The sequence below is a fragment of the Egretta garzetta genome, unplaced genomic scaffold, assembly GCF_000687185.1.
Source record: "Egretta garzetta isolate BGI_Z169 unplaced genomic scaffold, ASM68718v1 scaffold420, whole genome shotgun sequence".
NCBI lineage: Eukaryota > Metazoa > Chordata > Aves > Pelecaniformes > Ardeidae > Egretta > Egretta garzetta.
This window is the reverse complement of record NW_009258386.1, coordinates 309042-333266: the sequence shown is the minus strand read 5'-3', so window position 1 is coordinate 333266 and position 24225 is coordinate 309042. Positions and strand designations below refer to the sequence as shown.

Here is a 24225-nt window from a genome sequence, read left to right as displayed (position 1 = left end):
ACCACACCACTACACATGTAGAACTACCCCAGCAGAGACTCATGACATTTTCTGCCTTCCTTCCCACTGCCCCCACCATTACATTTCAGGTTCTGTGAAGCAAAGTGGAAGGGAAATTTTTTTTTAGGGAAAGCATGGTAGCCTAGGGCGTATTTTTTATGCCTTTAATTTGCAGTTTGTGCACCCATTTGGCATATGGGTGCATCTTAGGACTCATCTCCCCTTCTCATAGCTATGATTGATTTCTGAACATAAAATCAGTCACGAACAACAGATTTCTGTGTAAATACGGTTGTGACTAACCCAGTCTAACCCTGCAAATCTTGCTTCCAAGATGAATACAAATAACAAAATCTGAAATTGATGTCTTCATTACATCCTTTGTTGTGAAAATCAAAATGTAATTCAGTTCTATTGTAAAACTTGCAATAAACATGCCAGGAAGAAAGAGACTGGAGCTGGTTTGGAAGCAGCTAGGTGCTGCCTAAATCAGTCTTTTGTGCTCAGGACTCTGACAGAGATAGATAGCACAGATTTCTTTTCAAATGTCTCACACAGGAGAAAAACCCTTCAATGTCACTGATTTTATGTCTCTCTTCTACTTTGATCAATGATTGCTGAATTATATATATGTGCATAGAATGGAACAATAAGGCATTTTACGTTAGCCTGCCAGCAAGCTGCGTGGACATCACTCACATCGTAACCTGCCTAATTAAGGTTCAGGTATAATTTTTCAACATCTCCTTCCTGTGCTTCAGCTATCCTGTGCAAACAATCACATATTAATGCCAAGCTATAGAGCATTTTCTTCCTGCTTAGTAACATTCCCAAGGATGTGCTACCAGAGCTTCTGGTCCAGCTTACAGTAAGTCAGCTATTTTACGCACAGCTATGGTTCCACAACTGGATTAGATTACACAGCATTACAAGGAACAGTGTAACCCGAAAAAATTTTTAAATATTTAACATTCAGTAACACACAGGGTCAGCTGTCGGTTGTTTGCCCTATTCTTGTTATTCCTGAACTGGATTAAAAATCTGCCTCCTCTTCAGCTTCATTGATATTTCAATGAAAACCCAATGAGGCAAATAAAGACTTTAAATTCTGCAGAAGATAAAAGAGGGTTGAATGAATAAATATAGCTGCAAACACTGGCAAAAACCGAAGTGCGATGGACTCTCTGTACACGAGTACTGAGAGACTTGAACAGAATCGTTTACTATACAACCGCAGCAACCTAAGTCCTGGAGCCTGGGCCTTTGGCAGTTTTTGTGGTGTGCCTGCAGTAGCAAGGTGCCCCTAAGATACTCAGATGCCTGCGTGAGGCTTCTGCAGCCGGGCTTTCATGGGTACTTGGCAACAGGCATCTTTATAATACCCTTCTGCAGCAGTCGATAACTGATGCTATCTCAGTGGATGCTTCCAGCTATCTCGAGGAAAAAAGGAGCAATGCAGAAATTATGTCATAGAATGCCCACTTTCTGCATGAATTACGTAAAACAGAGTCTATCCAATGGTATAGAATGTAAAGGTATTTTGAATACCAGTGTTTGAATTGGTTTTAAAATACCATTCCTTTTACAGACCTCTTTCCCACTTTTCATTTTTGCCAGATGTGAACACCAGGGTTTTGTACAGACTGTGGAATACTTGAACTATTCTGTGCAATTTCTACAATAAATCTGACTATTAGAACAAAAAAGAGAAATACGGAAAAACCAGAAAATTCTCTTAAGGACAGTGCACAGCCTTACTTTCACAGATACACCAAGTTGAACAGGGTACTCTTCACAAAACCTTTCAAAAATATCTCTTTAATTTGCAGAGCTCTGTCTCTTTGGTCTATCATTACTGCTTTTCTCCTTACTGTCCTGCTTTTCTGCCAGATAAAAAGGCTTGCTTTATGCCCTTAACTTCAAGAACTAGCACCATCAAGACAGGAAAATTGAGCTTAACCAAAATAATTCCCAGCTGCAGTGAATGGGCCATGAGCTTGTGATGCACAGCGAGGTGTGCTGGGCATGGACAAGTTGGTATCTGGATTCTCAGAAGTGCAAAGATTTCTACGTGCTGCTTTCTACAATCATAAAAGTCAGATTAAACTGATGGACTTACATACAGCAAATGCAAGGGGGGCTGAGACAGGTTGAGATCCCTAACACACTTCACTGCCTTGATTCTCTAAACAAAATGTATTTGGAAAATACTTTTCCTTCTCAAGTCCTAGATATCATTTGTTTAGCTGAATGTCATTAAGGCTCCACTTAAATTAAAAACAAACAAACAAACAAAGCAAAAAAGACAATAAAGGGAAGCATAATGAGTTTTTCTTGTAAACTACTTGCTTTAAAATACCACAGAATGCTGTAAGAGAAAATCACACTTATGAAAAGTCAAGTTATACCCAATATACTTTGCAGGACAGCAAAGTACTGCCATTAGCATTGTAAAGCCCTTCCTGCACTGATTAACTGATAACTTCCCGTTATTTTGCACTGATTTATTAGCATACACATCTTTCAGCAATGTCCTGTAAACACAGTCAGTGTTTCTACTACACCGAGCTTTTCCTCCTTCTCAGAACACAGCAAGTTTCTCCGGGAGAGGGAATGCTAAGCAATCTAGGAGTTTAAAACTTCCATAGACTCCATGTTAAAGCCACAGCAACCTACCCTCCCTACTTTTGTTCACTTTACCTCTTAGATTTATATCTGGGCAAATGGGTGCCCATGAAAGTCTTTGAAATCAGGAGCTTTAATAGATGGCAAAACCAGCAAAGAGCAAAGAATATGCTGAGGGGTGAAAAACCTATAGCGGTCTCATGCACAAATATATACACTCACCACCTGCTTTAATACAGTGCTATAATGTAAATGCTCTCAGTGTCACTCATATAGGCTAAAACAAGCACAAAATGCCATTTATTAATCAAAGCACATGACTTTAAATATACCCCATGTTTCCTTCAATTTTTAAAACATAATTAACCCTTCACTCACTAGTTGTTTGGTGGAAATGTCATGCAAGAGCCTCATAAGTCTACATGCTTCAGTAACTGACCAGTGCCTCCACTGGAGGTGCTCACACTAGCTGTGGAACCAGAAAAAAATGTAGATATTTTGTGACATATACACTTAGTGATGTTAGGTTGCCATTTGTGGCGGTGTGCTCCCCCCTTGTCTCTGACTCCCCCTCCTTTGACCTCTTTCATGTGATAACTACCTGTGGCAGTGGTGATAGATACGTCTGATCTGTCTGGTCGTGAAGGATGCACCCAGTGGATGCGAAGGAGACAGATAACAATACAGTAGCCAAGGGCTATTGTGGAATGTGCCCACCTAAGCACAGTGGTCAGTATGAGCCAATTACCTTACCCCCATCAATAGCGAGCAGCCCAGGAGCCCTTGGAGCTCTCCTGCGCGGCAGCGGGCTGCACACCAGGATCTCCCCTTGAGCAGGGACGCCTCTCAGGGTTACTCCTCGAGGTTGAGAGATTCCTTACCACGACAGATTCTCGGTAAGTGACTAACAGCATGCTAACTTGGAAATCTTAGCTAAGTGACATAAAGGATTAATTGCACATATATAATCCTTTAGACAAAAACCGTTGACCAAGTCTGGGACTAGGATTGGATCCAGCCGCACCCAGACTCCTCTCTGAGGGAGTTTAGAAAGCAAGGGGATCTTTTCTGAACCTCATGACTCAACGGGAGGGTCTCCCTGACAGTTTTGTCTGACCCTGTCCTCTGTGCAGTAAATAACAAAGTGTACCTTGCCATCGAATCTTATAAACTATTGTCACATTTACCATTGAACTTTGTTAATTCACTGTTTTACACCAATAAACCACAATATTTTTGCCTCCCTCTCACTCCATCCGTGACACCATTCGTGGAAATTCTACCACCCAAGAGGCACTGCATCCGCACGGTTGCCTCTCAGTATCCAAAATTCACCATAATTTAACTCCAGAAAAACTCCAGGTCCCAAATGGCAGCGAGCAGCATTGCTGAGACCTACAGAAAGTCACTGCGTGACTTACAGTTCACCCAGCCTAGCGAGCCTTAAGATTTGAAATATTACAAAACTACTTCATTTACATTGCTTCCTTTTTCATTAACTTGTCCCAGCTTGATCAAGGGAGAGGTAGAAAAGAAATCATTCGTCACCCATCAGGCTGATTTCACAGGAAACCATTATTTACAAATGTGGAGCCAAACTCAACTTGGAATGTGAGCTCTGTAATGGATTTCCAGTGAGTTTTACACCAGTTTGACTGTCCAGAGCTCTTGAACTACACTGAATTTCACAATAGCACATTTCGATAAATATGAAGAATGCAATGTGCAGAGTACCGAGAAATACCTTTACTGTATTTATAGGCACCAAAATGCCCCTGTGAAGTTGTTTGCGATGGTTTACCATCTGCAGAGTTCAATCAGAGCAGCAAGTTAAGGGAAGCAAAGCGGAAAAAGTATCACAGTGATTTAGATAAAGTCAGTCCTAAAATAATCCCAACATTCACACTCGGTAGGTAGTGAAACAATTGCTTTACTCAGCTGAGAGCGTGGAAACCTGAGAGAGTGAGCAGTAACACACTGGTTGCTTCAGAAAGGGCCTGCTACCAGCAGCTTATAACTTGGTCCTTCAAGAACTGGGCTTACTGCAGTAAAATAGTGCTTGCCAGTGTACGTGAGAGAAATGTCAAGTACAGGTAAGACAGTACATAGAAAAAATCACATGTATGGGGTTTCAAATCCATGCCCCCGAGTGCTGTGCATGTTTGGGCAAGCAAATCATGCCGGTTTATGAAGAAGCTGTTTCTGTACCAAGACGTATCATTGATGCTCAAAAATGCCATGACATAATAATGGATAGAATTACATAAATTTAGAAATTAACTTCACAGTGCTATCTCCACATTCTGAATACTCTTATCCATTTATAGCCAGCTTTACTGTTAGATAATATGAACTCCAAGAAAGTTTTACTGAACAAATACATCCTCTTATAGAAAGAGCTAATGCGTTCCCCTGTGCACACAAAATAGTGGTACTATTTTGTTCACACACGTTTTCCTTCACTGACAGAAAGCGTCACATCTTTGAATCATATTTGCTTTATCTGTCTAGTAGGAAAAAAAACATTCCTCCCAGGAACACTTACAGTCAGCCCGGCTCTGATACAGAAGGCTGTTTTAAATGTTCAGTGTTCATTCCACAACCCTAAAATACCTTGCAATAAAAGAAGACTGGAAGACAGAAAGTCAGTATGAACCCAACACCTCCTCTAGAGCATCCGCTGGCAGTCAAGCAAAGAAGGAAGATACAGAGATAAAACGGACCACGTTGCCCAGTGGCTCAAGGCAGGCAAAGTTCCTGCCCTCTGAACTCAGGATTCAGCTGGGGAACCTCCCCGATGCAGGAGAATTCAAAATGAGGAAACAGCCACTTCTAATATGCGGCAAATTTAACTCATCACAAGTTTGCAGAAGGGTCATTATAGTCCAGCTGAAGTTGTATTGGTATGCCACATGGAAACCGAGTAACCCATAGCACTGTCTTTGCTCTCTTATTTTTCCCTTCAGCCTCCTCCCTTCCCCTCTTGTATCAGCACCCAAAGCCATACAGACCTAGAAGACAATCCAGACTGCCTTACAATTTCAGGCAAACAATACAAGATACACATAACAAGTAAAACGCATTAGCTTTTCTGCACTGTATCCTTGTAATTATTTTGGTGTTTATTCTGTTTAACATTTCATGTAGACATTTGTGACTCTTAACAAAGATTAACTTCAGAAGAATCATATCAGTGCTCCTGAATACCATTATCCTCTTATTTCCTTTCACGAATACGCAGCTCTTACCTGTACATGAATAATCATCGATGCGTATATATCCTGTTTTGCAGATGCACATAAAGGATCCTGGTGTATTTACGCACATGGTATTCTCACGACAGTAGTGCCGTCCTTCAGCACACTCATCAATATCTGCAAATAAGGCAAAGGGGAACACGAGTCAAATTCAGCGGTGTTCTTTACAATCTCTCAATACACTGCTACTCACTTCCAATCAGTAGTGCGTTAGAAAACCAAAAAGTTACTTGAGCGGCAATGCATTTTGGAGAGATTTTTGCCTTTCTCCTTTAAAACAACTGCTTGAAGTGTTCAAACAAGAGAAGCAGCATGAGCTTTCTGTGAACAGCTCTTAGTGGAGTTACCAAGATTACATTGGCTTATGTCTTTCCCTTTGAAGTGCCTATGACGTTATTCCTATGATTTAAATAAGAGCAAAAGAAATAACTGGGGTCCTATAGAGCAGACTAACTGCCTTAGCACTGCACTCTCATCCAGCACTGTACCTGTATAGTCACTGCAGTCGTCAGTATATAAACACACTACTGTATGCATACCATATGCCTTTGATCTAACAGGTAGTGTTGTTTGGGAAGGAACTGTAAGGAACATGGTAAGATGTGAAAAGGCACTGAAACTTATAATAAGTTCCTCTTAGAACTATAAAGTACCCAATCGGTAATTTTAATATATATATAAACACATATATCTTTATCTAGACATATCTACTACGTACATATGTATACAGATAAATATACACACACCACATCCGAAAGGAACCTGAAAGAATCTGATTTATATAAAGAAGTTCTCTGATAGAAAAAATAGCAACTTGATAAAATACTTGGGGTGGAATACCTGCTGCTGTATTAAGTCCTAGAGCAAACTCCAGACATAAATCACTGTAGGCATGGACTTCAAAACCTGATTGGTTTTGGTAGTGCCTTGGGCTGCAAAATTAGACCTATTTCTTGTAGCAGGTTAAACTACAGTGGTAAGACAGAGAAAGCACCACAAATAACAACAACAACCAAAAAAAACCCCTCTGCATGCTATTATTATGCTGCAAAGAAAAAAAGCTATATTAATTTGGAAGTGATTAGCAGCACACTGTTCCTGTAATACTAATGATAAAGACAGTGTTACTGAGATGCTCTGTACGTCTGGTTATATTGTCATGCAATGTGCCACTCAACCTTCCTACAAAAGTATGTTAAAAATCAAAGGGGTGGATTGTTGGCTTGTTTTTTTTCCTGCTCATCAGTTTTGATTTCCTCCCTGTTTTCAATGATGTTTACAGCTTTCAGAGTTGCAAATAAAATCTCTGGATGGAAAACAGTGTTGCATTCCAGAGTCTGATGACAGTTCAAAACAATAGACTGGCTATATAAACTCAAATCAGGGTTGACTTCTTAATGCTGTGATGCTAAATGTCAACGGTGTTAACTCCTGTACTTTACTCCTGTTTAGGTCATATGCTTATCTCCCACATCTTCCTCCTCTTCCCAGCATCTTTAAATCAATAGCTACTTACCAACCACACTCATTTCCTGCTTTTTTTTCCCCCCTTTACATTCCCAGCGTAAAATTTGCCTTCCAGTACAAAACAATGCAATGCACTGAATATTAGTGATTCTGTAGTCATATCCTAGTTTCACTATTTTGAAGAAAACTTCTATTTTCACCAGTTTCTCCACCCAGTGCAACTGTTCTGCCGGATTCTGCTGGAGGAGCTGGGGGCAGTTGGCTACAAACCATGAAGGTGTTGACTGTGAATTCTGGTGAGCCCAGGCTGCTTTGCACAAATTCGGGTCCTAAGAGTTTCAAGGCCAGCATACTTCAGCTGGTTTCCTTCCCTTCCTTTCCCTGTAAGATCTGCAGGTATGGAAGAATCATACCTTTATTAGGGTGGTGGTTTGGAAAAGCTAATTTTATAATTTTCATGGACATACACGCCTACACAAATAAATGTGTATTTACAGTGAGCACCAGGAGCATACTAAGGCTCAAAACACATTTTGTGAAAGTCACCAAAGAAAGCAAAAAAAAAAAAAAAAAGTGAAGCTATCACAAGACTACCTCAGGGGCAGCTGGGTTTGTGTGGGAAGTGGAAAATGGCACAGATCTCCTGGCACACAGATATTCTGCAGAAACATAAATGTGCAGGTCACAAAACCAGCCAGCAGTTATAGCATATGCCTCAGCTACTGCCACAAATGATGCAACTTGTGTCTTTCATAGTTCCAGTTCACAACTCCATATTAAATAAATGGTGTTGATTTGTATTTCAGTAACAACATCAGTCTTCAAGTAATTAGAGGCCTTATGCTCTTGGCATCAACAGACTGCCCAGGAGCTGGCTTTGTCACCCTCAGAAAATTCTACTTAAAGATCCAAAGCCTCAAAAATATTAAATAGAACTTTCTGAAAACTATATTATTGATTGCTTTGGCAGGTAAATAGCCACAGGAGACCAAAAACACTAATGGTTTTCATTTTGAGCTACTTTGATTCAAACCTCCTAATTTAGAAGTGTTCTAAATAAAAGCTTTCATTTTGCCAACATACCACATACTGAGGTTTTGCAAAATGTTTTATGTATAACTGCCTTTATTTCAAAACCTTGCTTGTTCAATTGTTACGAAAAAAAAACCCCTCAAACCCACAACTGATCAGGGTAACTTTGGATTGAAGTGTTTCATTTGAAGAACTCTGATTTATTTTTTTTTTCAGACTGATTTGCAAAGATACTGTCCACATCTTTTAAACGCTCACTGGAAAACAAAACTCCTTCCCACACAGCTCACTAGAGAGCCTATACAGAATGCAAAGGAAATAAAGTCATTATTATTACAACTATCACATTATTATATTACATTGGAACCTAAAGACCCTAATCGAGTGTCAGAACTCCACTGCTCTACACCATGGACACACAGCTGATAAGAAGCTGCTTTTACAAACAGTTTGCGATTTTAGCACTAAATTACATCACCACTGGACACACAAGATAATTAATACAAAAAAGGATAAAGTAACAGTCGAATGACAGCGAGTCACACAGAGACTGACCACACTAAAAACATGCAATTCCATTCTCCATTTAGCACTGCATTTGCAAGCTTTGTATACCTTAGGTTAAGGTATTGCAGATCAAGGAAGACTGAACTGGGGCAGGGAAAGAGCCCAACATCTGTTCTCTTCCAAAGCTACCAAAATAAAAGCCTTTTCATCCTGCTTACTGGTTGAAACGCTGGTGTAGCCTTTTATTCACCTTTAGACACAAATGCACTGAGTACAAGAGAAAACCTGATGCATTTCAATATCTAAGAAAGCCTACAACATTTATCTTAATTTTCCCCTGCCAAAAAGCCTAGTTAGCATATTAATGCACATTAATGTCTTTCTGTTTAGCCAGTAAGATGCTGAAGTCAGTCAGTTCAATAGGGTGAATGCACCACTCCAATGGCTCTACACACTCAACAATAAAGACTTGTGTGCTTGAAGCCTATGATGTGATACTGAGCCACCAGCTGTGATGTACTGACAACAACGTAGTCATGGAGATCATCAACCTGCTCTATTCCCAGTGGAACAGATAAAAGAGGCATCTCTGGGAAAATTGGTTAGTGCAAAAGGGTTTGGAATCTGCACTTCAATGATTTATTTATACTTGCAAAAACATCAAAACAACAACAACAAAAAAACCCTTTTCTTTATTCCCCCCCCCCCCAAGCACTCAAACAAAATTTATGCAAAATATATAATCCAGGAAAAGTTTCCCTGTATCCCTTCCTCCTGTACCCTAATGAGTTTGCTTCCCCAGAGAGAAATTCCCAGTTATGTTTTACAATCCCATTAATAAGAAGAGAATTTGACCTGCAATCTATAAATCATTGTTGACCTGAGCCTCATGCTAACAAACAAAGCCTCTCCCTAGGCCTCACTATCCATCATTGCCTTTATCCACCACAAAAGCCTGCCAGGACAAATGAGTCTGGTACTAAGTCAGTAAATCTGGGCTATAAAGCAAGTAGGCGATTTCCAGAACTGAAGATCCTTTGGATAGTGTCCTGCCTCCAGCCATTTCCTTTAAAACTCAATGGCATCTAGCATCAGTGATCTCCCTGGTCACGCTTACAGAGGCATATGGCGGGCAGGGAGATGTTCATGCAGGATTTTTGCAACAAATAATATTAAGGACCTAGGAAGAGAGCAAACAGGAGCATAAAAAGCTTTATTTATAAAAATTTACTTTATGAGTGCATCAAAAATTACCCTGAACACAAAGGCAGAGTAGATTAGACCTACAATTTAAAAACAAAACAAACAAAACGCCATGGGTTTTGTGTTAATGAAAGGTTCTGTCTTCACAGCCCAGAAATATGAAGCCCCACATTTACCTGCTGGAGAGGGCAATGCTTTTTCACCTCACCCACACAACTTCCACCAGCAGATTTCCATTCTGACCTGAAGGCTCCACTGCTAAGAGCAAGGGTATCATTTACCCACCATTCCTGCAAATCATGGACCTCTCTGCTGAGAATCCCAAGGATGGATGCCAGTAATGACGGGCACCATAAAGGGCCTTCAGGCCCTTATTTTATCACTACTGACCTGACTCATATAGAAATACGCAAGCTGGGAAAGGTTGAGACTTTCTCATCTGGTCCCTGACCTAGAAAAAAGGCATTACAGGATGAGCAGATGTCACCAATTAAAGGGAAGATGAAGAGTGACCAATCACAGCAACCAATACCATTGAAAAAGGTAAACATAGATTTAAAACCAACACAACCTGTCCTGCACTCTGGACAGAGTCACAGAGGAAAGAAAGTTCTGTCCTTTTTCTTCCTCTTTGTCTTCCTTCCACTGACAACAGCCCTTCGTTTCTCTGCTCTTTTCCTCCCTCACCCACTTTCTACCTGAGTAAGTTCAGTCCTGTCTCCAGATCTTGCTCACCTTGTCTCGCCTCCTTAAAGGAAAAAGGATAAACCATAACTTCCTTAACTTTGAAGCAACCTCCCACCAGCTTACCCATCTGTGAAAGCACTGGGTTTTTTCCTTTCACCACCAAACACACTAACTCATCCTCAAACTCTTCCTTCCAACTTGCTTGAGTGTTTTGTACATTAAAACTTCCCAGTCCATTGCTCCAATAAAAATGCTCTTTGTAGGTTCTCTCCCACTTCCCCCGACCATATTTCTGAGCTCCTATTCTCTCCAGGCTCCCTTCACTTTCAGCTACAAGCTGGTTTCAGTATCTCTCATGCTTTGGTTTTCACAACACTACTCCTATGCGTCTCTTCTTGCATTTACCCTTTGTCTCCAACTCAGATGACAAAATATCTCAGGGCTCTGGCACAGTCCTTGCTCCCTCTCCTCCCACTACTCTTTCTAGACTCTTCATCACCAGGCAAGCCAATGGTTTAACTACTACTGTTACTCCAGTCAGTCACAAACCGATCACCGCACTTGTGTTTTGCTTTGCCCTACCAAACCCAGTGCAGCAGTTTTTCCAGCTGACAAATTCCACAAAGGAATGTTAACATCAACTTCAATCAAAAATGTGTATTTTCTCACAAGTTCCTGTGTTATTTATCCCAGGTGACTGCACCACCATAGTTGTCATCACTCTTACCTTCTGTAGATAATCTTTGACTTTTTCTTCTTATATATACAGCCCTGTACCTTTGGTGTTACCAACAGGCAGTAAAAGGCCTAGCTCCAACAGCAAAATTACCAAGTGGTTACTCATATATGATCTACCTCTGAAACTGGTTTTTTTTTGTTGTTGGGGTTTTTTATTATTTTTATTTTTGCCTACCCTTCTGCAGTTGTGCATCTCTCCTCCCTTAAAAGAGAAAAGCACTAAAACCGAAGGAATCACAATATAACTAACCTGGTAAACCAACCACAAGAGCATACCCCATGTATTGAGTTAAAACATAGAAAAATAACCTCAAGCATACACAAAGACCAAGGATAAAAATTAAAATAACATACCATCACCCCCAGCAGCTGCTCCCAGCAAAGAACCTGGGCCACTGACAACTCACTGTAGCAATGCATGGGCAGGGCAAGAGGAAAAGGGCAGCTACTTGTGTCTGTTGATTTTTATTGAATTATTAAGGGACCTTAAAAGAAACTGGGTGAGTTGAATTCTGTGTTAGCATTGTTGTAATTGAACTAATAAGAGGTTGTTATAACTTGACTAGCCTGCTAAAGCATCAATTAGACTAAAAATAAATTCTAATTATTGGATCCTCATACAAGGTGTGTTCTGTTCTCACCCATAATTAAACTACATAGATAACACATACACACACTGTACACATCTCAGTGCTTGTCCTTTCACGTTATTTTGAAGATCTGATCTTTGCTTAAGTTCATGATTTCTCTGTCCATCTCCTGCAGCCTGAGAGGGGGCTATTAGGAGAGAAAATACTCTTAAAATAAAGGCAAAGTCACTCAAGGTCTACATTCCTTGACAGAAGCTCTATACAGCTTTGAAAGGACACAATACAACATTACAGCATTTCAGAAATATCATTTTTAACAGTACAAAGAGTTGTTTTTATTTCAACTTGCCCCAGATTTTGGAAAGGAAGACAGACTGTTGAGATAAAACTGTCCTTGTTAAGCATGCACTAGGAGATATTGTTCAACAGCTACCCATGCAAGTGGGACCCTTGGAAGAAAATGAAATCTTCATCTCAGCCTCACGAAAAACATCACTGGGCTCCACATATATCATGTAGTTTAAAAAATATATATCACACAGGAATTTTTTGAAAACAAATACTGTCTGCCATCGTGTAATTTTTCACTTGGTAAACTGCATCTTCTTACTATTTAATATCTTATAATTAATTCATATAGTAGTGTATACACAATAAAACAAGTAATTATATATAGTTATCTATCAGACATGAAAGCATCCCAGGGGGCCTTTCCTTAGGCACCAAATAAGTAGTCTGATGTAGCTGCATACTGAGAATAAAAATGATGTTGTATATGATTAATTAGTGAATTTCAAATATCAGAACAACTTACTGAGACTCCAGTTCATGATCCATCCCCCTTCAGCACTGCACTTGGTTAGAAGTAGGTCTTTAAATTTGAATTGCAAAATAATTTTTTTCTTTTTTTTTAAAGTACGACGGCTCCTCATCATTTTGAACTATGAATTTCAAGAATTTAGAAATAATTGCCACTGTTAGTGTTTTTGTTTTCCCCTATTTTAAAAGGGGAATAAGGATCATTTATATTTTTATACAGAAACTACAAGTATGTATCAGATTCTTCTCAGGAAGAGCCAGCATGGATTGTACTGTAACAGGGTAGTACCTGTAAGCTGTGGTAAGGCCCCTGTGGGTGGGTTAGACTGTATTGGGGAGTCTGAGGAAGAGATAGACTGATAGAACCATGCTCTGCCCTCCCTGCGACAGAAACAGGAACAGCCACCAGAAAAAAAACCAAGATCAAGGGGATCCTGTACCCTCCCCCGCTCCAGGCTGAAAGCAGTAGCTTAAAGTGAAGGAGTTCAGGGTAGCAGGTAAACCCCCTCCTCACCCACCTTGCCTTCCCAGGTGCCTCTGTACAACAGGAATGAGGCTCTGGAGGTGGAAGGCCAGTCAACAGATAATGTGGATGATAGTCCATCTACGCCAGAGGTGTTGCCAAGGTCAGAAAGGTCTACCCCCTGTATCAGGACCACCTCCATGAGGAAAAAAAGATGTGTTATAGTTGTAGGTGATTCCCTTCTGAGGGGGACAGAGGGTCCAATATCCTGGACAGACCCTTCTCTCAAGGAAGTCTGCTGCCTCACTGGGGCCCTGGTATGGCCCTTGGACTATTATCCATTACTGCTCTTCCATGTGGGTGGCGATGAAGCCACAACACATAGTCCAAGTGTGACCAAAAGAGACTGCAGGGCCTTGGGACAGTTGGTAAGGGAATCTGGAGCACAGGTTATTTTTTCCTCTCTCCGTCCAGTTGCAGGCAGCAACATTAGAATAAACAGACAGACCAATACATGGCTCCATGGCTGGTGTCATCACCACAATTTTGGGTTTTTTTCAATAATGGGATAGCCTATACAGCACCAGGCCTGCTGGTGTCAGATGGGATTCACCTTTTTCTCAAAGGGGAAAGAAGATCTTTGCTCAGGAGCTAGTGAGGCTCATTGACAAAGCTTTAAACTAGGCTTGGAGAGGGAGGGGGCTAATATCAGGCTTGCCCATGACAAGCTGTGGGATGACACGCCAAGGTTAGGGGGATCAGGTGCTAGCAAGGGCCCTCAGCCTGTTTCTCTGAGACGTGCTAGGTACACTGCAGCACACTTGAAGTCTTATGAAGGGAGCAGAACAGAGCTAGCAGATCTTTAAGGCTGCTTTCCATAGAGCACAAGAGCCCTCAATCCCAAGGTGTAAGAAATCAGGAAAGGAAGGCAAGAGACTGGCATGGCTGAGTCAAGACCTGATGGTCAAACTAAAGGGCAAGAAGGAAATGCACAGGCAGTGGAAGCAGAGACAGGTATCTTGGAAAGACTATAGGGATACTGCCTGGTTGTGTAGGGATGGGGTCAGGAAGGCCAAGGCGCAGCTGGAGCTGAACTTGGCAAGGGATGCAAAGAATAACAAGAAGGGCTTCTACAGGTGTGTCGGCCAAAAAAGGTCAAAGAAAGCGTACCCCCCCCATAAGCAAGGCTGGCAAATCGGTAACAACGGATGAGGAGAAGGCTGAGGTACTCAACAACTTTTTTGCCTCAGTCTTCACTGGCAACCTCTCTTCCCACACCTCTCAAGTGGATGGACCACAAGATGGGAACTGGGGGAGCAAAACAAGAGAAGATCAGGTTCATGACCACCTGAGGAATGTGATTATACATAAATCTATGGGACCTGATGAGATGCATCCCAGAGTCTTGAGAGAATTGGCTGATGTAGTTGCCAATCCACTCTCCATGATATTTGAAAAGTCATGGCAGTCAGGTGAAGTCCCTGGGGACTGGAAGAAGGGCAACATTGCACCCATTTTTAAAAAGGGTAGAAAGGAGGACCCTGGAAACTACCAACCTGTCAGACTCACCTCTGTGACTGTAAGACCATGGAACAGATCCTCCTAGAAGCTGTGCTAAGACACATGGAGGACAGGGAGGTGATTCAAGATAGCCAGCATAGCTTCACCAAGGGCAAGTCCTGCCTGACTGACCTAGTGGCCTTCTGTGATGCAGTGACTACATCAGTGTACAAGGGAAGAGCTACGGATGTCATCTATGTGGACTTCTGTAAGGCCTTTGAAACAGTCCCCTACAATACCCTTCTCTCTAAACTGGAGAGATATGGATTTGATGGATGGACTGTTCAGTGGATGAGGAATTGGTTGTATGGTTGCATCCAAAGGGTAGTGGTCAACGGCTCAATGTCTGGATGGAAATCAGTGCTGACTGTTGTCCCTCAAGGGTCCATACTGGGACCAGTACTGTTTAATATCTTCATCAGTGACATAGACGGTGGGATCAAGTGCACCCTCGGCAAGTTTGCAGATGACACCAAACTGAGTGGTGTGGTCAATATGCCAGAAGGATGGGATGCCTTCCAGAGGGACCTGGACAAGCTGAAGAACTGGGCCCATGTGAACCTCAAGAGGTTCAACAAGGTCAACTGCACGGTCCTGCACCTGGGTCGGAGTAACCCCCAGTATCAGTACAGGCTGGGGGCTGAAAGTATTGACAGCAGCCCTGCAGAGAAGAATCTGGGGATACTGGTAGATGAAAAGCTGGACACGAGCCGGCAATGTGCGCTGGCAGACCAGAAGGCCAACCGTACCCTGGGCTGCATCAAGAGAAGTGTGGCCAGCAGGTTGAGGGAGGTGATTCTGCCCCTCTACTCTGCTCTGGTGAGACCCCACCTGGAGTACTGCATCCAGCTCTGGAGTCCTCAGCACAGGAAAGACATGGACCTGTTGGAGCAGGTCCAGAGGAGGGCCACAAAAATGATCAGAGGGATGGAACACCTCTCCTGGGAGGAAAGGTGGAAAGGCTGAGAGAGTTGGGCTTGTTCAGCCTGGAGAAAAGAAGGCTGTGGGGAGACCTGATTACGGCCTTTCAGTACTTAAAGGGGGCTTATAAGAAAGATGGGGACAAACACTTTAGCAGGGCCTGTAGTGATAGGACAAGGGGTAATGGTTTTAAACTAAAACAAGGTAGATTCAGACTAGATATAAGGAAGAAATTCTTTACAACGAGGGTGGCGAAACACTACCCAGAGAGGTGGTAGATGCCCCAACCCTGGAAACATTCAAGATTAGGTTGGATGGGGCTCTGAGCAACCTGATCTGGTTGAAGATGTCCCTGCTCATTGCAGGGGGTTGGACCAGGTGACCTTTAAAGGTCCCTTCCAACCCAAACTATTCTATGATTCTACGATTCTGTTCAGGTTTTGGGTAGGGCCTAAAGCACGCAGCACATTCCTGCAAGCTATCCAGTAGATAACTGCCTGTTCTACAGAAACGTTGATATCACAGCTCAGCTGTCTCTCACTCAATGCCACAGTAGTTAGAGTACCCTGACAGACACAGTCACTGTGGCTTCTATTGCTCTGCACTCTACATAAAAAAATACTTATTTTAAATTCAGTCTGGTTTAATGCCAGGCATTTCTGTGTCTTTGTTACAGCTCTTCGGGATCCAGCCTCTATGCATCGTTAGGATGTGTCACACTTTTAGACTGAGGTTTTAAAAGCTACGTAAGAAAACCAACCAGCTGGCTGTGGGTGCTTTTCAGCACAGTGACAGCACCTAATTCTTTCAGTAGTCACCTCCCAGCTACTATTGAAAACTGGAGAGAAAGGAAAACAAGAACAAACTGAAGATTTTTGTTTCTTTTCTCTTTTGCTTTCAGGTTGCAAATTTAAGCAATTTGTATGAAAACCTACACCTTAATTTCTCATTTAAAAACAAAATGCAACATATGCTTTCATTGCTGGTGGAAAAGGGCTGCTCTCAGTACCATAAAGCATCTCCATACCAGACACTGCTAACACAAAAGACTTTAAAAGAGTTTCCAAGAGGCCCCCTTTATATGATTAGTTTCGGGTTTTTTTTAATCATCATAACATCACTGTCAGTCCTGGCTACGTGTGGATGATAGAATCAGCCTGAACATCCTTCCTGTAGAAGTAATTAAAATCAAATAACACTGAATCACATCCTGCAATTTGTACATGTACAAACCATTCCACTGCTACAGGCGGTGGGACTATCTGTACCCCTGTATGCACCACACTTTATGAACCGGTGTCAGGGATACTACTTGTACGTATTAAGTTAGGAATTTGCTTTATTATCTTCCTGAGTAAGAGCCATGGCAGACAAGAAGGATTTGGCCCATTTGCACACACACTAACACATTAGAACTGGCTTGATATTACTTCATATATAGATTTCTCAGTAACATAATGATGGAAATAAGATGGCACTTACTGCCTTTGCTGAGAAAAAAATTAATAATTGATAGTATATTAACACTGTTTAATATTAATATTTAATTTTAATATTAATAATGTTTAATTACTTTTTAATAGATATTTGGAAATAACATTCTGCCCTCCTGGAGTGAAAGTTTTTCTTTCTGCTTGATTAGTTTTCCCACCCAACCCAAAATGACAAGGTAATGACTCAAACACTGCCACTTGATGGAGATGGAAATCTTTATTTCTTAGCTATATGTGACACTATTGCCACACCTCACTTACAAAAAAAAAAAATATGTATGAAGAGAGTAGCTTGAGTAACATTCCCAGTTCCACAAAACTGACGGTACTGCAGAGCTCCTAAGACTCTCACCCAAAGAATATGGTGCATACCATGAAGGCAGCAAAGCTAGGAAATAGCCAGTATTGGTTATGAAAGATCCAGAGAACTTAATAGAATATATTTTAATACACTGGGGTTTATCTCCATTACAGAGGTCTCTGTCTTACTTACGCTCTTCTCAATATTACACTTACCAAGAGAAAAAATGTGTTGTTGATTACTGCACTTGGCCAATATGATGCAACACATATCCTACTGCAATTCAATTATTACTTTCTAGCTTTTGTAAGATTTCTTCTCTTCACTGCAATCTGTAGAAATCAGGCTTATTCCGAAAATGTGCTTTACTTTTGTAATCCAGTAGTTAAAACCAACGAGATTAACAGTAGGATTAACAGCAGGTTGTACTAATTAGGTAAGTGAAGAAGTGCAATGTGCATTAGCATTTTTACCCAAACACAGGGATAAATTCATAAATCTTTCCAAGCAGAATGAGAACATACAACTCTGAGCTAAGGGAAACCTGAGGAGGTCAACCAAGTGGCACTTCTGATGTGCTTCAGCCATCTACTCTGGAAAGAGTCAATTCATCCTCTAAGACTGCTTACTACCCTCCACTGATGGTGACTCAAATCAAGCCAGCTTATTCAAAAGCAGATTTTGAAACTGAAGACCTTCTCCCTTCGAGGGACAATCATCAGTGAAGCTGATGCAATTCTCAAATGTAGACAAAGTCACTCAGCCTTTGGCCTCACTTCAGCTGCCGCACTTGAAATCAGGACAAACATGGCAACAGAGAAACTAGGGGAGTTACTGAGGAAAAAGGATAAATTAGAATAAAAATGGAAAATTATTTCACAAAAATTTGTTTAATAATATTAATTATTCCAAATTGTTAAGATAAGTTAGCTAGGTCATGTACTGCGCAACTAGTACAACTAAATTCCCAAATATCAGAAAATAAACATTATGGTCCATATACCCATAAGGTAAACTGGTGATGTGTGGAGGGTTGACCCTGGCCATCAATTCAGCACCCACCAGCCGCTCACTCGCCCTCCCTCTCCAGTGGGATGGGGGAGAGAAACAAAAGAAAAAAAGTGTGAAAAAACTCATGGGTTGAGATAAAGGGGAGGGGGAGAAGCAATTCAAAGGTAATTGTTCTCCAGCTCCCACCAGCAGACTGATGCCCAGTCAGTCTTTGAGCAACAGCCACCTTAGAAAGAGTATTCCCATTTTTACTGTTGAGCATGACATCATATGGTCTGGGATATCCCTTTGGTCAGTTGGGCTCAGCTGTCCCGGCTGTGTCCCTTCCCAATCTCTTGCCCATCCCCAGCCTACTGGCTGCGGGGGAAGTGAGAAACAGAGATGGCCTTGACACTTGTGCAAGCACTGTTCAGCTACAGCTAAAACATCACTCTGTTATCAACACTCTTCCGGTCACAAATCGAAAACACAGCACCATACAGGCTGCTACAAAGAAAATTAATTCCATCCCAGCCAAAATCAGTACATGGCAGTACAGCCCCTGCATCAGGCAAAATCCTCTTGGCAGAGAAACAAATAACCTGTTTTTCTCAGATCATGTTCAGTCCTGGTGCTTACAAAAGATTACTGCATTCTTCTGTCTTCTTTCTTGAGCCTACTCTCCTCTCTATTTAATCAGCAATCCTTGGCAACACTTCTGAAGTGAAATCAGATTTTGCACAGAGATAGTTGAGTGCTATTATTAAATCAGAAAATCGGACTTCAAGCAATCCTTCCAAGTGCAGTCTCTAAAGGGTACAAGTAAACACCTCCTCCCCAAACACATCTTTTGAGGACTGCCAAAAGCGCATGACACAGTGCATGAAAACAGCTTAGGTTCAAGGATCTGAGAACACCTAAAGCTGCCACCAGCAGACTATTTGCAAACCCACCTTATGGTTATATTTCACTCCTCTAGATGCATCAGAATATCTTGACAGCCAAGAGTCACAAACTTTATCCTTAAAAACCTTTTCAGTGTAACTCCACCACCACAAATGTAGTGGGCATTGAACTCTATTTAAAATATATCCCAGAAGGCGATCATCAGTTTGAGAGCACTGCAGGTGCTGCTTTGGGAAAAACTAATTACGCTTCATCAGAACATCTGTTTTTGTAAAACTTTGATGTTAGGTAGGCTATACACCAAGGATGCTATATTCAAAGGCAGCTACACCTGGGCAGCACAGCATAATCCATACCCAATCTGCCCACAAGGTATCTCAAACTGCATAATAACCTGAGACAGAAAATAGATTTCAGAGTACTTGGAATAAGGCTTGAAGTGCGTAATGAAGAAATCTCAACTCTTTAAGCATTGCTTTAAACAGTCCTCCAAGGGAAAGGTAAATGTGGCATAAATATTAACAAATATTATTATATAAAACAGAAAGTTATCCATTGTAACAGTATCTAGAGACATCACATGGCTTTGGAAAAGCACCAGTTCTTTCTAGGACAGATGCCAAACTCTTCCATCATTCAAACAAAATTTATGCAGCTTTTCCAGACCCACACTGAAACCAGCTTTAAATATTTTTATTTTTGTTCTTCTACCTTAAGGAGAAGTTCGGCCAATGGGAGCATCATCAGTTCCATTTATTCTTTGAATTTTGACAGTGCTGAGGCACAGATCAGGATTGTATTTAGTGAAGTTTGGCTCTAACACAGAATCAATGACATCCAATCTTGCTGTATATCTGAAGTTTGCAAAGTGCCAACATAGAAACAGCTATCATACCCATGGGCTCCAGCCATTACAAAAAGCCTTCTCTGAAAGGCTTTGTGTTACCTCGACATTTCTACACTTGGCATTGCTTGTAATTAAAGCCACAATAATGGCACAGTGAAGAAAGGGTATGTGCTGAGAAAGGGAGGTTGGGATCATTTCAGCCTTTCAGGATGAGGGACAGGACTCTGAAAAGACTCGATGTTACACTACTGCTGTTGTGGCCTTTGCTATTATGATGCTTAATATTAAGGTAAGAGTCTCTTTCCAGAAATAAAAAACTCCGCGCTCAAAGAGACATTTAGGCTGGAAAAAGGGATACAATACTAAAAGCACAACTCTGAAGAAACGTGGGTATTTCAGTCCCCTGTCCCTCCTCTTCCACAAAAATAATCCTGGAGTTTCAGTCTGTAACCTTATGTCCCCTCTTTCCAGCATATGACCCACACACGCAGCCAGGGATGGCCAGCCAAGGCCAGTTCTGGACGCGGGTACCAAGTGCGCATAATTCAAGCGTGGTGCCTACACCGCAGCCACAGTACATAGGTAGCAGCCAAGCCAGGCTGTTTTGCCTGCTGAGTTAGCTTCGCCCTTGGCTGGGAGAACCTCTTCTGGCAGGGACCCAATCTCAGGAGCTTTGCTCACGTGGGCACATCTTCCTAATGAGACTTACTCCCGCTACCTTCGATGTGAGCAAGTGTTCCTGGAGCAGGCCCTAAATCATACACATTTTTAAGAGAGAATTTAATGCATCCAAACATAGTAATACAATTATTATTTTCATGTAGATAATGTGTCCCAACCTTTTATTCACTTACGCAAGTTTTTTGAAAGCACTTAAGCAGATTGATAATTACCACCCAGAAACAACATCATTTGCCCATACAGAAGCAATCAGGCCAACAAATCTTCTCAAAAATCATCGTACTGAATTCAGGTACTGCACAAGCTGGTAAATCCACTTATAATACAAATGCATCAGTCTCACATATGATAATCTGCTGTATGCTCATCTAAACATTTCACCACCAACGCTGATCAAAAAGCTTCTTTTGTTTTTTGCTTATGACATGCCTGGCAAGTTCCACACACAGCAACAGACTCTAATTTGAGTGATGTGGAGATCACTAAGAGAGCATAACTTGTTTTTCTGCCTTCATTCAGCAGAGTAACAAGAGATCCACAGAAAAAAAAACTTGCTTAAAGCACCTGATTTCACCAGGACTCCATTGCTGCAGTGACCCCCTCGAAAAGAAAATGGCTGATGCGTTCCCAGAAATGCAGATCCACAGCCTAAGCCTTGGCATAGTCTCCAGGGACTGTGGGATAAAAAGTGGCTGATGCTGCAACACAGATCAAGCTATACAGCAGGTCCTGATGGCAGGTGCCTGCTGGGACACGATGAGGAGCAAGGGATTTGTTTCTGCCTGATTTTTAGGTCTACTTCTCAAAACAGGCTTCCGTCAGAAGGCTTACTATAAATGTTAAGCAAAGAGGTATACAACGCTGAATTAATTATATGCTCCTTTCCTGAAAACAGTCATGAATTCTCAAATCTAAGTCTACAGATGAGCATTCCCACTGATGTTAATGCAGCTACTAACTCAAGTAAGCTGCAAGCATTAACTTTTGCAGAGTTCAGCCAAAGGACCAGTCTTAAAAGGCCTTCATTCATCCCATTTAATTGTGCATCACCAGAGAACAATCCAGGTATTAGGTGGGACTGCAGAGTACCTTAGACTCTACTCGCAGATGCTTAACTTTCAATTTAGCAGGCTAAATCCGAACCAAACTGCTTATTAGTCACAGGCCATCCTGCTGCCAACACTAAAGCTTTTTTATGGTAAGAATGGCCTGCTAGCACACTAGCATTACGTGTTTGTGGAATCAGGGTTCCATGAGGAAGAGCAACCATTAGCACAGAAGCTAAGAGGCTGTGCAGAGGACTTTGGCTCTCGCTGCTGGAGTGGGGAGGTTTTTTTCACAGGATTACACTAAAGACACAAATTAGAGAGACTTCTCTTCTGATTAAGTAGCTTGTTGCTCCCTGATACCAAAAGAGCAGCTCAGATAACAAATCATTACTCAGTATGATTAATACAGGATCTAGTCTATAGCATTTACTTACTTCCTGGGGAGAGAGAATGGGAACAGGCAGCAGTGAAAAGAGAAACTAAATGTTTTACTAATATGCTATTCAAATGGTTGACTTTCAGGTTGCCTGAATATCTAAATACCATGAGGAAAAAAAAAAAAGGAAAACTTTCCTATGGAATCATGTTTCTAATCCAAGACCTCGACCATGCTAACTTGCAACTTTGACACTGATCAGCATTTTTTTTTTAATAACTTAGTTGGAGAGATAATTATTTTGGTTGATTAATATGCTGCATATCTTATTCATTGCATTTAATAGGCCTATCCCTTTGACAACTCATAAATCAATACATTCTTCCCACAGTAATTTATACAGCAGAGCTACATATCCTTACAAAGTGTTACCTTCACAGTAGGCATTGTCCTCCCGAAGGGCTCGGAAGCCATCTCGGCAGCTACAGACAGCTCTGTCATCTAGGTTTCGGCAGACAGAATGCTCCATACAGTTATGTCCTTCAGTGCAAAAGTCATGGCCTGTACAGAAACAAATATGATTGAGGGTTAAAAAGAATCCAGGGATTATAAAACATCCCTGTCAAAGACAGTCCTATCTTTTTTTCAGTTAGGTCAAAGAATACCTTTCTATTGTCCATGAGATATAGAAAAATGAATTGTACCAAGCATGAAACAGATGAAAGGAGTAGTAAAGGCCACAAGAACAGACTGTCTCTAGGTCTTCAATTCAATTTCAGGTTATGGCATTGATCTAAGGCAGCTGGATAGGAGGCTTGCTTAAATCCCCTTACTGTCCCCTTGTCATTGTTAAGTACTTTTACAGGACACTTCTTAATTATATATTTTTCTTCATTTTCTTTTTTTTTTTGTTTGTTTGGACATTTATAAAGGAGCTCAACAGCTTAGACACTCAGTAGCTCATTTACTAGTGGTATTACTTTTTTCCTAGCACTTTTTATTTCCAGGTGTATTTATAAAATCCTTCCACATTTAACTGAAAGTCTTTGATTAACATTGACTTATTTTGCTTTTCTCTTCCCCTTACCTCTTCCTTTCAAGCTCCACTGACTGAATACTCTTCTCTGATTGCATCATCCTTTCCATTTCAGACAAATTTATTTTAAAATTCTCACCTTCTAGCCATCCCTATTTCCTATTTTCCTATTGTTTCCCTTCCATTTTTCCCGAGTGTGACTTGTTTTCCATTGCACCTTAATTACAAAATTTTCAGGTTCTGAAGTTCTTTTCCAGCCTGGAAAATTTAGATTGGACCTTTCAACACAGTAGGCTTTTTTTAAATTCCTTCTGCTTGCTCTCATGAAATCTAATGCTGCTATGTTGTTGAACACCATTAAATCATCCTTTATCGTGCTGAATTCAAGCTGGCTGTAGTAACTGACTTGAACTTTCCACAATTTCCAAATCTGTCTATAAAGGTGCGGAGCTTATCTCCTTCATTGCTTTCTCAATAATCTCATTTGTTTAATTTTCTTCTTTAACTGAAGCATTAGAATCGATCAAGCAGCAGTACTTCACTGGTTTTTTTTTCCAGTAACTATTTTCTTGTCTCAAAACCTCCCACGGAAGAACTGGAGAACGCGGGTCACGCTCCAGGAATCAGGACTGGTGTAACAGCAACAGCATCAGAACACAAGCTGGAATCAGGCTGCA

General features: G+C 41.2%; 1 protein-coding gene across 1 annotated transcript in view; it reads right to left on the bottom strand.

The window, feature by feature from the left end:
* The window catches only part of NELL2 (neural EGFL like 2), a 171359-nt gene that overhangs the window by 65125 nt on the left and 82009 nt on the right, over nt 1-24225 (bottom strand). Inside the window, exons 11-12 of the mRNA XM_009642290.2 lie at nt 22945-23073; nt 5874-5999 (exon numbers count right to left, since the gene is read on the bottom strand). Of these exons, the coding sequence (XP_009640585.1) occupies nt 5874-5999; nt 22945-23073 (255 nt within the window). The remainder of the gene's footprint in view (nt 1-5873; nt 6000-22944; nt 23074-24225) is intronic.